We start from the raw sequence: 15,608 nt of genomic DNA, 5'->3' as shown, positions 1-15,608 counted from the left end.
ACCATGGCAGATAGATTTCGAATATTAACAACTTTGAGAGGTAAAAAAAAACCTATACGTGATCCTGAATTCAAAAATTAATATATTTTTTTGCATTTTGACGGTGGCGAGCACTAAACAGTCCCTTTATTAATCTTATTTTTAACAAAGTAAAATATAAAAACATAACATTAAGATTTATTAGATAATTAACCTTCTACTGGTTGCTAGTTCATCCTCTGAAATAACAAGTTGTCTTGTATCATCTGGAGTTAGAGTATCAAGGATAGAGGGTGGGGCTACACTACCCTTACACTCCTAAAAATATAATTGGATTTTTACTTTTAAACCAAAGTGATTAAAATATAACAGACTGTTGATGTAATTTAAAGTAACCCTCCAATTGAAAAATAAAAAGATTTCCATGTATTTTTCCGAAAATAGATCATTTTTTATTTCTTTAATAATATAATGAAAAAAACTAGGAAAGAAAGAAAAGAAATTATCTATTTTCAAGACAGAAAAAACTGTTGATTTTTTCTCCAATCTTTTACTTAGATAAGAAATTACTGTGATAAATCCCTTACGGCCTTGTGAGGAGGGCCACATTAAAATACATCTTTATACTCCCTTACAATAGTCAGTTTTGAGGAATACATTGAAAGTTTATTGACTGAATTGACGGTCGATTTTAATTAGTTCCGTCAATTCAAAATCATTTTCTGTCATTTAAACCCTCAAATTAATATCATGGTGGCATGTCCGTTATACAACGATCCCCTTAAAAGCCTTATCTGATCAAGCAAAGAATTCTTTTTTAATGTTTTTGTTTTTAAAAACTGTTCATATTCATTTCTTTTCTTTGCATAAGTGACTTGCTTCAGAAACCATGCAGAAATTATCAGAATTATAGAAGTAGAGCCAAAAAAACGATTCTGACTTCCACACAATTGATCAGATTAATGTTTCAAGATGACCTTTGTGAATCAGGCATGTCACTTCTTAAATGGAGTGGTGGGTCAATTAAAAGTACGATGACAGTCCCTTTAATATCAATGATTAAGTTTTAAAGAATTATTGAGATTTAATTTTTTATGAATGGCTTTTTAAAAACTTGCTTTACTGTATATTATATTTACTGAACACTATACCATCAAAGATTGATATTTCACAACTGAAGCATCCATGACAAGATATCAAATGTAGTTTTAATCCAATGTCGAAGCATTCATGACAAGATAACTGTTATAGCAATGCCACAAAACAAAAGATTGAGAATGATACTGTTGGAATTGATAAAGAACCTATTTAACTAAAATTACATTCACAATCTCACAATTGATCGAAAACAAATATTTTAAGTTTAAAAGAATTTCCAAAGACACATGCTCATTTAAAATGCCAGCAATAAATCATAGGATCAGCCAGTCGTCCAAATTTACAACCACTAATTGTTTAAAATGTCGTCTTCTTATTTCTGAAAATTTCTCAGCCTGGTGTTTGTAGTTTGGACAACGTGCAACATCAAGGGATCGGGATTATATATATATTCTATATATATATATCCAACACAAATGTTCCGATCTCTGAAGGATGAATACCTGGAAAGAAGAAACAACTGAATCATGTTTAATCCTCTCAACCTAAAATAAATAATCTATGAAAACTTTCTGATATTTTCAATATTTTCGTCGCACGCCTACTAACCATAAAATCTGCAAATTGCAAGAAGTCCAAAAATTAATTTTAGTTTTAATTTGATGATCAGACTTTCAAACAAAAAATTAAGGTTTTAAAATTTAACAAGATAAAAAACGGTGAATGATTAAATTGTTTTTCAGTTCACGGGTCTGAGTTCTGTATCGCTATACCAGAAATAAAGATTACATAAGACCGATGTGAATTAAAGAGGTGCGCAGTGGAGAAATGATTTTGCCCCATCATGTTAATAGCTGAATAATACCCGTGGACCTAGGTATCGTATTCTGGAAATATGCTAAAATTCCCGCGGACACAACCGCCAAGGTGAAAAAATAATGCTTCACAGCAGCGCTCGGCCCCCATACTGTTCTTGATTGTCTGACATTTATTCACTCGTCTTTAAATTTTGTTGTACAATAAATTCAATTCAATTCAAAACTAATTTGAACGATTCTTTCGACAAAACATGTTGTACAACAGAGGTGGTATTTTTCAAAAATTTTAATAATTTAGGAGGGGAAAAAATTAAAAATTGGACATCGAATTACAATTTTATTTGATTCTTTTAGATACTTTTTACCCAAAAAATTATTCATTATACCCAAGACATCATTTAATTTTCCCAATTCAGTAAATAATAAAAAGTTATTGCTTCTGGCGAAAAAAAAATATTTTCCCGAGAAAATAAACATTTTACAAGCCTGTTAAAACTCCTACCTTGGAGATATCTGTGACATAAAGACGTTTCTCCTGGCACAGCATTAGGAGGTTTTTATACCCCAACTTCTCAGCCAACTCACGCTGAAAATAATTCTTTAATTCTCAGCCAACTCACGCTGAAAATAATTCTTTAATTCTCAGCCAACTCACGCTGAAAATAATTCTTTAATTCTCAGCCAACTCACGCTGAAAATAATTCTTTAGTTCTCGGTCAACTCCTGCTGAAAATAATTCTTTAGTTCTCAGCCAACTCCAGCTGAAAATAATTCTTTAGTTCTCAGCCAACTCCTGCTGAAAATAATTCTTTAGTTCTCTGCCAACTCCTGCTGAAAATAATTCTTTAGTTCTCTGCCAACTCCTGTTGAAAATAATTTTTTAGTTCTCTGCCAACTCCTGCTGAAAATAATTCTTTAGTTCTCTGCCAACTCCTGTTGAAAATAATTTTTTAGTTCTCTGCCAACTCCTGCTGAAAATAATTTTTTAGTTCTCAGCCAACTCCTGCTGAAAATAATTCGTTAGTTCTCTGCCAACTCCTGCTGAAAATAATTCGTTAGTTCTATGCCAACTCACGCTGAAAATAATTCTTTAGTTCTTGGTCTACTCACGCTAAAAATAATTCTTTAATTTTCTGACAACTAACGCTAAAACTGATTCTTTGATATCTGTAAAAGCACGCTGAAAATGATTCTTAACTGCTCGGCCACTTCAAGCTAAAACTAATTCTCGGGCAACTCATCAAGATAAAAATGACTCTCCAAGTTTTAAAAATAATGTCCTTGACCTTTGGCATTTCTCCACGAGCCCCAACATTTTCAAAAAAATTTCTAAAATTTTTATGTAAAAAATTGCGCCTACAAACCTATTTATTTATTTTTTATTTTAATTTGTTTATCCAAAATCCACCCCCTCTCCCCCAAAAAACAGTATAATTGGGAGAATACTGTCACATTTAAGTAAGAATTTTGAAAAGTCCAATGAACATTGAACACACCCATTTCACCTATAAAATTACTTTCAAGTTACTGGTAAAACTATTTAAATCCATATCAACTACACAGAAGATAACTATTATACTTTCTTACAGGGTGTCCCACATCAAATTAGACCTCGTCAATGGGTCTAAAATACGATTTGGGGGACAAATCAGAAAATTTAAGAAGGATGAATCATTTTAAAACATTTAATAAGGCTAAAAGAAAATTTTGTTGGCAGAAAATGCTAGATTTTTCGCGTATTATGTGCGTATTTTGGCGTTAAAGATTGTTGATAATCTAATATCTCCCCCAAAAAACAGTATAATTGGGAGAATACTGTCACATTTAAGTAAGAATTTTGAAAAGTCCAATGAACATTGAACACACCCATTTCACCTAACAAATTGACTTTTAAGTTACTGGTAAAACTATTTAAATCCATATCAACTACACAGAAGATAACTAGTATACTTTCTTATTATAGGACCAGTCAGATGAGAGTGTATGCATTCTCAACATTGCTATGCAGAGTAGGGCTATCCAGTATCCCTTCTCAAAGCACTAGGGAAGGAGAATACACATACTCTCTTACTTTAGGTGGCGTCTTCCTATTCTACAGATTTACGAGTCCCACTGTACCTCTGGGATTTGAACTGTTATAACTTATACACTACACCTCAAGAATTAAAAAGGATATTTAAAATATCGAAATATATTTTCTCTGAGAACCATCAAGTTTTTTTAAAGCTCTCTACCACAAAGGAATACTTAGTTATGTATACCTGTTGTGGCATTCGTATCCGGTTTGGTATATTGTATCTTGCCATGTTAAGAACCTCTGTAGCCAGGGGGGACTTGACATCCAGGTCTAAACTACTGGAAGAATGAAGACTTGGAGAGATATTAACCTAGAATAGTACAATCAGTTAAATCATAATCTTTCAACTATTTTTGTTTTATTTGAAGTAACTGACGACTTAATTTGACTTGTTCCATTATTTTGAAAAAGTTAGAATGAGCCAAAAATAATCGTTTTTTTTCACCAAACTTAAAATTTGAAAACTTTCAATTACTTTTTTCCTTTCCACACGACTATCGGATTTATGATGCAGTGACAGCGGAAAGAACATAGACAAAAAAATGTTCCCTCAAAAGAAAAAACCCATTGTTATTAAGAAATATAATAATATAAAAAATTAAGACTAACTAATTTAAAACTTTTCTAAAAATTTTTGTCATTGTTGTCTCAATCATAATTATATTTTCAATGGTTTTTGAATGTAATTATCATCTTCAAAAAAAAATTAAATCCAAAACATTTAAAAAATCCAATCCACCCTCTAATTCTATTCCTACCTCGATTAGCCATGGCTTCAGCTTTGAGTCAAGAAGAATATCGAATCCGAATAGTTCATAACAGGAATACCTTATTAATGAAATCATTAAATGCATTAAGTCTTAGATTCTAACTCTTAATTTAGATGAAAAATTAAGTTAAGTAATAAAATAGAAAATCAATAAAAAAAATTGTAATTAACCATTATAACACAGCATAGCTGACAATAATTAATTATTCAGAAATCTTTCTAGTGTCTTAAACACAAACCTGCTACCAACATTCTGCTGGAACAAGCTTGCCATGGATCCCTCGGCTGAGATGATCGTTTTGATCATCAGATCCTTGATCTTCTCCCAGACAACCGTGTGGTCAATCCCTTGTTCGTCAAAATGGCGCCAAAGAGTTTTCAGTGTCCATTTATGCCCCTTGAACATATACATTGAACTGTTATATAAAATATGGTGTGTTCCGGATCCGGATTAAATGAATCCGCAATATTTTAACTATATGCATCCGGATCCGTAGCACAATGGAAAAATTTCAACCAACACATTGAACAAATAAAATATCATTAAAAAGTTCCTATTAATTAAAAGGTAAATCAATTTTCTACGTAAAAGATGAAATGAAACGATGATTAACGCGGGATCGGGATTCAGATCCAGTTTTCTACATGACGAATCCAGGATCCGACTCAAAATTTAAAAGATCCCAAGCAATGAATTCTACTACCTCCGAGTTTTTTATGGAATTGGCTCTTTACCTGACACGATGAACTGTCTTCATTTTGTGAATAAGTTGCTGAATTCTTGTTGATGCTGTAGTTTGTGAGATGCATGTAAACATCACCAACACTACTACTGTCATTACTGTACTTATTCGACGCAAACCTAAACAAGGAAAGAAAAATATATCTACCCAACACCACCTGGCGCCAGTTTTAACAACTAAAACCCGCCACTTAGCCCCCTAGCGCCAGTTTTAACAACTAAACCCGCCACTTAGCCCCCTAGCGCCAGTTTTAACAACTAAACCCGCCACTTAGCCCACTAGCGCCAGTTTTAACAACTAAACCCGCCACTTAGCCCCCTAGCGCCAGTTTCTGTAATTCTAAGCCGCCACATGACCACGCTTTGTCTTTTAAGAACATTTAATACTTTTTAACAATTAAATAAAAGCAGACTTTGATGGTGCCATAATTCTACTCCAAAAACCTAATTATTTACAATGATTCAATGAATAATTTGTCATTTAATCAATGTCTTTCCCAGCATAATCTTCCCTTTGACAAAACCAGTAAAGGAATTTTCTATTCATTATCTTTTTGCGAAAATATTGTTCAAATGGAAAATTAGTAAAATTTCAAGACTAAATTTTGATTGAATATTTTTCCGTTCATAACTCACGAACCTTATGGCCGATTTGTCACAAATTTTAAATTGGGGATCTCAGTACAACTTAGTTTAGTTTAAAACTTCTATAAGGAGTTGATTGACTTCTAACTGGGAACGCTTTAGTTTCAAGACAAAGCTGGATTCCAAGCACTTTTTTACGACCAAATATATATATTAGCAAACAAACCTGACAAGGCCATCGTCATAAAGGTAGAGCCTCAAGGGGTTTATACTCGTTACAAGGAGGTAGAGACGCAGATCGAACTTTGTTCCATTTATCAGGTACGGTCGAGCAATATACCTAAAATCATTCACATCAAAATAAAAATAAAAAATCAGTAAATAATTTATTTAAATTGACTCTTACCCTTTTTCAGAAATACATGTTACGATAAGTATAGAAAGCGTTTTTATTTTGACCTCAGAGTCAACTTTGAGCAGTAAGAAAGGTTTAGTTATATTTCTGATTAGAAAAGGGATTTGTTACCTAAATTTCCAAATCGATCAATAATTTATAGTTTAAACTAATCCAAAATAAATTTATTTAATCTATGACTAAAGGGGCAGTAAGCATAATTTTATGTCACCCTCCATGGAAATATGATAATGCCCGATTCTCAATGGTACCCTAAAAAGCTTTATTTGTCCTGCAGGAAGACAAATAGGAACCGAACATTTTAAACCTAGAAAAGCTTCCAAATTATTGATCAGTGTCCGAATTTTATGAATTTCAGCCACGTCTCAAATCTCAAATTCTTTAAATTCGATCTCAGATAAAGGTTTCCGTTGTAAATCTGACAATGGCATCTTTGCTAGGAGAGTCACTTGAAACTACACCTACAGTCCCTTTAAGGATACTAGTTGTTACCTTTGCACCACCAGGGGCTTGTTCTTTGGTATGCTTGAGAACTTGTTGACCACACTGATACCAATACCTCGGGCCAGGGCAGGGGGTTTCACAATCCATCGTCCTCGTCCACCTCGTCTCTCCCAGACCTTAGTTAAAATATTTCCTCATGGATAAAAAGAGAAGAAAAAAGAAAAAAAAATTCCGCTCACTTAATCTAAACATGAGGACAATGTTTAATTTATACAAAACTACTGGTACAACTTCATTATCTTGTAGCATCTCTAGCTTTGATGCTTTTACTCGAAAATGAACAAAACAAATTTATTTTGATGCATTTCAGCATTCAGAAGTTCGGAAACTTTTAGTCTTTTTTTCTGCAAAGATTTAGGCGTAGTAACATTTAAAATAATTTCTTTTTAAATCTTCAGAAAGAGGAGTAATGGTTGACTTGTTAAACCAATGAACCATTTTAACTTTTATCTAAGTGAAAATAAGTATTAAGCTATCTTCGTTTTTTCATCTTATACATCTTAAATAATAAATTCTTGCAAGCTTCCTTCCTCAGTCTGCTGCATAAATAAAGGTCAGACTAAAGCCTGCTGCATCATGCTGCATAAATCAAGGTAGGATTAAAGCCTGCTGCTGCATGCTGCATAAATAAAGGTCTGTTCAAAGCCTGCTGCTGTATGCTGCATAAATCAAGGACTGATTTAAGCCTGCTGCTGCATGCTGCATAAATCAAGGTCTGATTAAAGCCTGCTGTTGCATGCTGCATAAATCAAAGTCTGATTAAAGCCTGCTGCATGCTGCATAAATCAAGGTCTGATTAAAGCCTGCTGCTGCATGCTGCATAAATCAAAGTCTGATTAAAGCCTGCTGCTGCATGCTGCATAAATCAAGGTCTGTTCAAAGCCTGCTGCAGCATGCTGCATAAATCAAGGTCCGTTCAAAGCCTGATGCTGCATGCTGCATAAATCTGAGATTAAAGCTTTTCAATTGTGAATATCAGGATCAAGATCTTACACGGCCCTATATTGATTTAATTCCTTTTCGATAACCCATTACCCTACAAGAACTAAATTAAGGGGTGAAGCATTCATCCTAATATTCATAAGTGCCCAAATTAGATATCAAGATCAAGCTTTCAAGATTAATAATACTCAACACAAAAGTACCGACCTCGGACCAGATGTTCTTTGTTTACCTTTTTCAGAAGCTTAGTATCTGCTGGAAGAACAAAGGTTCTTGGTAGAAATCCAAACTCAGATTTACCAAACTTCAACATCAGTCTAGAAGATATGTCTAGGATGCCACTCAAAAGTTTTTGATTTCAAATTCCGTTTTGTTCATCAAAGAGAATATTTTTCACTACAAAACAAATTTAAAAATGCTCTTATTAATGCTATTGAGGGAAAAAGTAAATAAAAAGATCTTGTATATCTTTTAACATACAGCATAAGAAAAATATGTAAAACTTTCACATCAAAAGTGTATGGAGCGAAGGATAATAAAAGGATATAAAAAGAAAAAAGAGAGAAAACAGAATTTGTAAAACAAATTTGATTACATTAACTTTTGAGTCATATCCTGAATTCAACATTTCCAGTCCAAAAAAAAAAGATGACCGCTACAGTTCTGATTTTGAAAATGAACTAACAAAACAGTTTTTAAACACAAGTGCTCAGGTTTTGAAAAATTAAAGATTCCAAAAGATGGCTTTCCATACAGTTTTCAATAATAGTTTTCAACAACAGTGTACAACTATGATTTCCAATCTGATGTTATAAAATAGTTTATCCAAAATTAAACCTGCAATTATTACCTATGGTAGTTTTTCCAAAGTCGGTCTTTTCTTCCAATGTTAAAAGTTCCAGGAAAATGGTTCAGTTTTTGATTATCCTAAACATTAAACTTTTTCTGTCCTCTAATGTACTCTTATGTACTCCTTTGTACTCTTATGTACTCTTATGTACTCCTTCTGTCCTCTCCTGTCCTCTCCTGTCCTCTCCTGTCCTATCCTGTCATATCCTGTCCTATCCTGTCCTATCCTGTCCTATCCCGTCCTATCCTGTCCTATCCTGTCCTATCCTGTCCTATCCTGTTCTATCCCGTCCTATACCTTTATATCCTTGAATAATGTAGATTTCATATGTTTTCCCCAAGTTGCTCCCCAGTCAAGACAAGTTCGTCGCATTAAACGGAATCCTGAAAAAAAAGTTTTTAATTATCAGACATATCTTATTAGTTCATTTTTCTGCACATAAGGACATGAACAAGAAAAAAATTATGATTTAATTGATCAAAAGATTTCTTACCTCATGACATTGTTATCAAAATAAAGAAAGTGAGCTTTTTTTAACTATCATATACATTTCTGAAAAACGTTGTGAACTTCAAATTTAGGTCACTTCCTTTTACGCCTGATAATTGGGGCATTTAAGATTTTTTAAACCTTTTTGATAAAATTATTGATAAAAAATATAGCCCAATGTAAGACTAACTCTTCATTTTTATATCAGTTTTGACTTGGTAAAATACGTTTTACACCGTTTATGAGTTTCTTAAAATTCTTTTTTGCTGTCGTCTTTAATCCAGGATCTTGGTCCGGAACCACATTAAGTGGATCTGAAGCTATAAATACTAAATAGTATCTTACCTGAATTACTGGCGCACCTCTTGACAATCGCTGGGGTTATGTTCGAAAGTCGCCATTTTAACAGTCGTCTAAACAGGAATTGTTAAGCACAATAATAAATAGATTTTGATCGAATAAAGCAACATCTTTAACTGAAAATAATTAATACCTATCCCCCATTACCCAAATGATAATAACATAACATAATTAATTATCTTCATCTAATCGTCAATGATGAAGATATTCTTGCTTTTATCTGATATTTTCCGTGGTTCTTATTTAAAAATGACAACCAAATTACATTATCAGAAAATTACGCTTTTACAAATCGAAAACCAACCTTTTCTTTATTTTTGTTGCTCAAGTTTTAACCAAAAAAATGGAAAAAAAGGTTTTTACTCTCAAAACCCTGTTGAAAAAAGAGAACGTATAAAAATTTACTGATCTCTAAATGGTTCATAAATTTTCAGCAAGAAATGAAGTGAAAAAAAGAAGAAAAATAATTTGACAATCCTGGTTTTTTTTAAATATCAGTAAATCTTAAAGATTTCTGTTCATGATCTGGATCCATTTTATTTCACTTCGGATCCAGGATCCGGATCCGGTTCGGCATCAATTTAAATGAATCCTGATAATAACTCACTAACCCCTTGACCGTTTTGCCTCAAAATATTAGGGGAACTTTGTAAAACCAAGGAAACGTTAAATGGTTTAAAATTTTTAATTTTGGTTGATAAAAATAATAAATAAAAACCTACTTGATATCGTCGGGGAGCTGATGAGCTGAGGTTTCATTGTGTAACATAAAGTTTACTGTAGGAGGTATATTCGAGAACAAAGAACTAAGATACAATTTCATTTGACATTTTTCATTACTTCTATTTCAAATCTTTTTTATATCTTTAAATAATGGGATTGATATCTAAGGAAACAAATTTTGTTTGAGTAAAAGCTTCATCATAAGTATGGGGGAATTTTTATATGCTGGACGAGTTTATTACTATATGATGCTTTAGTTGTCCATGTCAAATTAAAAAGATGAGAAAACGATAGATTGGTTTCTTGTATACATATTTTTAAAGGAATTGTAAAAGAACTCGAATAAAAAATGAACGAGTTTACAGATTTTAAGAAAATTAGACTTGTTATAAAGCTAGGGTTACGAAAGAAAGGGGGTGAAGGAAGAAAAGGTTTCAAGGATAGAGGTTGTCAGGGGAAAAATCGATGAGAATGTTAGGGGAGAAAGGGGAGAAAGGGACATGAATGAACGGGGATAACGGGAGAATAATAAATCTAACCTCCTAAGAGCAGGTGAATCTGTAAGGTTAGGAGCCAGGCTGACCCAACTAGCAATTTTCTTAGATTCTCCAAGAGAGAAATTCTCCAAGCTTTCGCCAACTACTGAGGGTGTGTTAGATCCAACAGATCCTGAAAATATATAAGACAGGGATTAAGTTTTGAACTATGAAGAGATAATAAAACCAACTCTAATCTTCCAATCCATATAGGGTAAATATTTTTTGCTTTTTGATTTATCAGAGTTTGAAAATATCTTAAATCTCATGAACTGTAGAAAGTGAACCAAGACCAAAAATGTAGAGTTAATATTTAACTTTTTTGTGGTTTAAACAAACATCAAAACGACCTATGGCATCAGGCAGCAAAGATATAAGGGTTAACGTTTGAGGCGAGTAATCAGTTCTTTTAAGAGATATTTTACATCAGATCCTTAATCTTGCAAATGTTTCATACAGCCCTCCCTCCCCCCTCAGGAATACAACATTTGATAATTAACCAGGAGTCAGCACTTTCGTATCTAGGAATCAAGCATTGATCTCCATATTATGCATATATACAGATTATTTTCATTCCTCTTCAATATCCCTGTGATTGGCATACCATACAGGGATAACTTTTATTGATCCCTCATATTTACAAGTGTCCACATTTGATAATCAAGCAATCAAGATTTAACAATACTTTACACAAAAAAATCCGATTTCAAATTATACCTGTCGAAGCTGTAGTTGCAGTTGAAGCAACACTATGATCATCTTCTCCATCATCATCAGCGCCACCATCATCGTCATCGAGGAAGTCGTCAGCATCACTAGGAACCACTAGATCGTCCAGGTCGTCGTAATCAAGGTCACTGTCACTCTCATTTCCTAAATGTTCATTGATTTAAAAGGGACTGTCGACATTATTTCAAATGACCCTCAGTTTAAAGACCTGGGAACTGGGACATGTTAAAATTTCACAACGTTAATCTTTAAATTCTTGTCTTAAAATGACGCAGATATCCTCGTTTTATGAAAACTGATAATTTATAATTGTGGTTTTTTAAGCGACTTGCATGAATATTAAATTGTTAGTACTTAACACTTTCTAGGAAAGAGAAAAAGACACGATATTTTCTTCTCGTTACTCTGATATGGGTTCAAAGGGTTCCGTGTCCAGTAAAATCATTCTACTCTCAAAAAAGATTTAGAATGCAGAAATCCTGTAAGACTTATTATAAAATAAAAATTCACCTATATTGCAGTCTTCAGTTAGTGGCAAAGAAGAACCACCATTGGTTTCACTGGATGTTGGAGTATCACCCCGCGAACTTGAATCTCGCTGGTCGGAGACATTCCCAGATAATGGCATGTCACTCCAAGATTCTTCTGATGCGCCCAGGTTTGAAGGTAATGAAGAGGGTACTGAAGAGGGTATTGAAGAGGGTATTGAAGAGGGTACTGAAGAGGCTATTGAAGAGGGTATTGAAGAGGGTACTGAAGAGGGTACTGAAGAGGGTACTGAAGAGGCTATTGAAGAGGGGGTTGAAAGATTGAAAGATGCGTTGAAAGAACTGAAAACAATTAAAAATTTTAATTAAAGAGACTGTTAACCTTATTCCAAATGACCTTCTATTTGACCGATTCAAAATATTATCCTTTAAACAGGCAAATTAAGAAGATATCTTTGTTTTCAATCTGAAAATATATGATTTCCAACTGTTATTTCTGATTAAAAGAGACTTGCCGATTTTTGCAGCAGAAACTAGGCAGGAAATTGACAGAATAATTCTAGTTGAGAGAAAAACATGACGACGTATTTCTCAGAAATTCACAGGTTTAATCGGGCGTGTAACTCGTATCTATTTAATTTTATTGCAAATCCGAGTCGTGGATCCGTCATGCAAAAAAATTGATCCGGATCCGGCTGACGACGAAAATCCATCCATTAAATTTGGATCCTTTATTTACGAACAAAAATTCAATTTTGTTCTTTTCCCGCCAATTTGTGTGAATCCAATTGATCTAGGTCCTAAGCACTACAGAAAAAATAAAGACTGGTCTCTGATATTTTAAGTAAAAAGACCTGATATCTGTTTGCAGGTTGAGATTGTGTTCACGAGGCTTCTTTGCTGACCGGTCATCTTGCTCAGCTGGAAATATATCAATCAATCAATCATTTTAGAATTTTTGAATTTAACCAGTCTGTCTGTGACATGCAGTCTGATTTACAACAGAACTATTTACATCTTATTTTCGAGCAAGAATTGGGAATAATACCATGTTAAATTTAGAGCATAAATCCTGAAAGAATTACAGAAAAAAATTAAATACTCATTTCTTAAAAAATGTTATCTCATTCATTATTAATCAATGATCATACAAGGTTTCAGGTGTACTGTTGTGAATAGGACATGACTCTTTTTAAATTAAAATTACGTTTACATAACCTTTCTTCATTGACAAATCTATCAGAGATACAGATAAAAATTACGAAAAAAATATTAACGAATTTTTATTCTTTAAGCTAAGTATAAACCTGTTGGAAGTTGATCCCTAGCTATCGATAGCTGGCGAGCTCGTTTATTTTGAGAAACACCCTAAATATTGGACAAATTTAATTTTAAACAAAGATAAAGTTAATCTTATTAATATTACAGAGTTACCCAAAAAGAATGAGTCTGTAAATAAATTGGTCAATTGATCATTAGCCCNTTAATGCCACAGTTTCAAAAAAGATGTTAATTATACCATGATAAACCAGCTCTTGGGCTTAATCTTTAATGACCACTGACCAAAAGAAGTGCGAATTTAAAAATGAAAACCACTGCCATTAAAATATTGTTAACATTCTTTTAAAAATAATTTTACCTTCTCCATGAATCGATCCATCGTCAAAGCCTTCAAGAAAACTAGATTTTCATATTTTCTGAAGAAATAATTCTGCATGAATCATTGTTTATCAAAATTTTGATTAAAATACAAGCTGTGGTTATTTACATATAAAATTTAGTGAGAAATTTTCAAATTCCAAGGTCTGCTTTTTACTCAACTGTGCAACTGTAAAATTTATCATATATCTCTCCCCCTTTAGTGTAGAAAAAGTATGGGGTGGGGGAGTTGACCTTTCCCTCAACAATTCCAAATATTATTCATTCATTTTCACCACACTAAAAGTTGAGGCAGAGTTTAATAACATTTATAATTTCGTTTCTTTTTCATTTCATACACAGTACCCACCCACAGAGCAAAAATACGTAATAGTCTACATTCATTACACCCGATACAATCATACATTACATATATCTTCTAGAAATAATTAAATCATGAGATCGATTAAGTTGATTCATAATCACTAACCCTCCGGGGTCAGGAAAATCGGCCATTTCGCCGGCCAACTAGATATTTTACTACATTTTCCCGGCCATCCTTGCTCTCTTCTTGGCTTCGTATTCAGATTGCCAGGAGTTGGAATCCTTTTTAGAATCAGCTTTAACCTCCCTAGGAATAATTTAAAATGTAGGATTAAAATTTTTTTTTAACATTTTTTAGTTTTAGTATGATTTAATTAAATGCAGCGTGCGTGGTCCCACTAAATATGATGAATTCTAGTTAATTAGAGAAAGAAGTGTCTTCTTGTTGAAATATTTGCGGCAATAGTAAAATATTGAGAACCTAATTTTACAATTTTAGGCTTTCACGCGTCCATCTTCTTTTTAAATTGTGAACATGTTCTCTTTGTGTAACATTTTAAGGCAAAGAAAAAAAATTTCGCAGATTTTATAAAAAAATCGTGGATTTTTTAAATTTTACTAAATATAAAACTTTTAAATGCAAATTGTCCTACACTAAATTAAGTCCCGGTCGGTACAGCCGTTTTGACGTTTATTGGATACAAACAAACAGACAAACAAGCAAAATTTATATATACATAGTTCTTGAAACAAGAACACCACTCGCTCTAACATATTTATAATATGGTCTGTCATTTTTTAGCAAAGAATATAAACAATATGTTTTGTAATTCTTAAAAGCCGTAAAATCAGAGACGATCTTTTGAAGAGGTTTTCAATTGTCAAAAAATGACACTTTTAGAAATTGGTGCATGGCGAGAAAAATATTTAAAACCTGACCGTACCTGAGTGCTTGAGTGAAAGACTGTTCCCGTTTTACCCCTCTCCCCTCCGATTTAATCTCCGCTTTACTCTCAATCCTTACAGTTGACACTCTTCCATTCAAGTTCGAAAATTGAGGTGGAGGAGGGTAGGAAGAACCTGTTGAAGGAGGTAAACGGGGAAAGGGCGGTGGTGGTGCGGAGGCGGGAGGAGGAGGGGGTGGGTAAGATAAGGAGGGCAGAGGGGTAGGATAAGACGATGAGGGGGGAGGGAGTGGAAATGAAGAGGAGGGGGGTGAGGGTGGAACATCAAACCGTGATGATCTTTTTATTTCTTTTTGATCACTATATAATCTTGATTGGTTGATGGTAGATCGATTTGATATATTTTGTTGGAATGTATTACTGTTACTATATCCTTCGGAATTCTTAGAAAATCTAGAATAAGATCCTGATGAACCTCTATTGGAGCCAGGAACTCCTCTGTTTGAAATGGATGAGTCCCAATTTGAAGACCCACCGCGACCTCCGCGGCCAAATTCTGAGTATTGACCCCAATTTGAAGAACCGTTGTCAGCATCTGACGAATTTCCATGCCTAGTTGAACCACCACGGCCGAATC

General features: G+C 33.5%; 1 protein-coding gene across 1 annotated transcript in view; it reads right to left on the bottom strand.

Moving 5' to 3' along the window:
• Positions 1 to 15,608, bottom strand: part of LOC111697541 (tubulin polyglutamylase TTLL4-like) — a 21,307-nt gene extending 5,699 nt beyond the window's left edge. Inside the window, exons 1-21 of the mRNA XM_023467569.1 lie at positions 15,011 to 15,608; positions 13,744 to 14,373; positions 13,412 to 13,472; positions 12,959 to 13,025; positions 12,127 to 12,446; positions 11,605 to 11,760; positions 10,891 to 11,020; positions 10,351 to 10,434; positions 9,614 to 9,681; positions 9,077 to 9,162; positions 8,780 to 8,856; positions 8,162 to 8,246; positions 6,976 to 7,103; positions 6,295 to 6,408; positions 5,477 to 5,603; positions 4,981 to 5,138; positions 4,731 to 4,800; positions 4,157 to 4,282; positions 2,398 to 2,481; positions 1,581 to 1,622; positions 194 to 297 (exon numbers count right to left, since the gene is read on the bottom strand). Of these exons, the coding sequence (XP_023323337.1) occupies positions 194 to 297; positions 1,581 to 1,622; positions 2,398 to 2,481; positions 4,157 to 4,282; positions 4,731 to 4,800; positions 4,981 to 5,138; positions 5,477 to 5,603; positions 6,295 to 6,408; positions 6,976 to 7,103; positions 8,162 to 8,246; positions 8,780 to 8,856; positions 9,077 to 9,162; positions 9,614 to 9,681; positions 10,351 to 10,434; positions 10,891 to 11,020; positions 11,605 to 11,760; positions 12,127 to 12,446; positions 12,959 to 13,025; positions 13,412 to 13,472; positions 13,744 to 13,821 (2,165 nt within the window). The 5' untranslated portion in view covers positions 13,822 to 14,373; positions 15,011 to 15,608. The remainder of the gene's footprint in view (positions 1 to 193; positions 298 to 1,580; positions 1,623 to 2,397; positions 2,482 to 4,156; positions 4,283 to 4,730; positions 4,801 to 4,980; positions 5,139 to 5,476; positions 5,604 to 6,294; positions 6,409 to 6,975; positions 7,104 to 8,161; positions 8,247 to 8,779; positions 8,857 to 9,076; positions 9,163 to 9,613; positions 9,682 to 10,350; positions 10,435 to 10,890; positions 11,021 to 11,604; positions 11,761 to 12,126; positions 12,447 to 12,958; positions 13,026 to 13,411; positions 13,473 to 13,743; positions 14,374 to 15,010) is intronic.

The sequence above is a fragment of the Eurytemora carolleeae genome, unplaced genomic scaffold, assembly GCF_000591075.1.
Source record: "Eurytemora carolleeae unplaced genomic scaffold, Eaff_2.0 scaffold54, whole genome shotgun sequence".
Lineage (NCBI taxonomy): Eukaryota > Metazoa > Arthropoda > Copepoda > Calanoida > Temoridae > Eurytemora > Eurytemora carolleeae.
The sequence above is the reverse complement of the archived record's forward strand: the minus strand, read 5'-3'. Positions and strand labels throughout refer to the sequence as shown.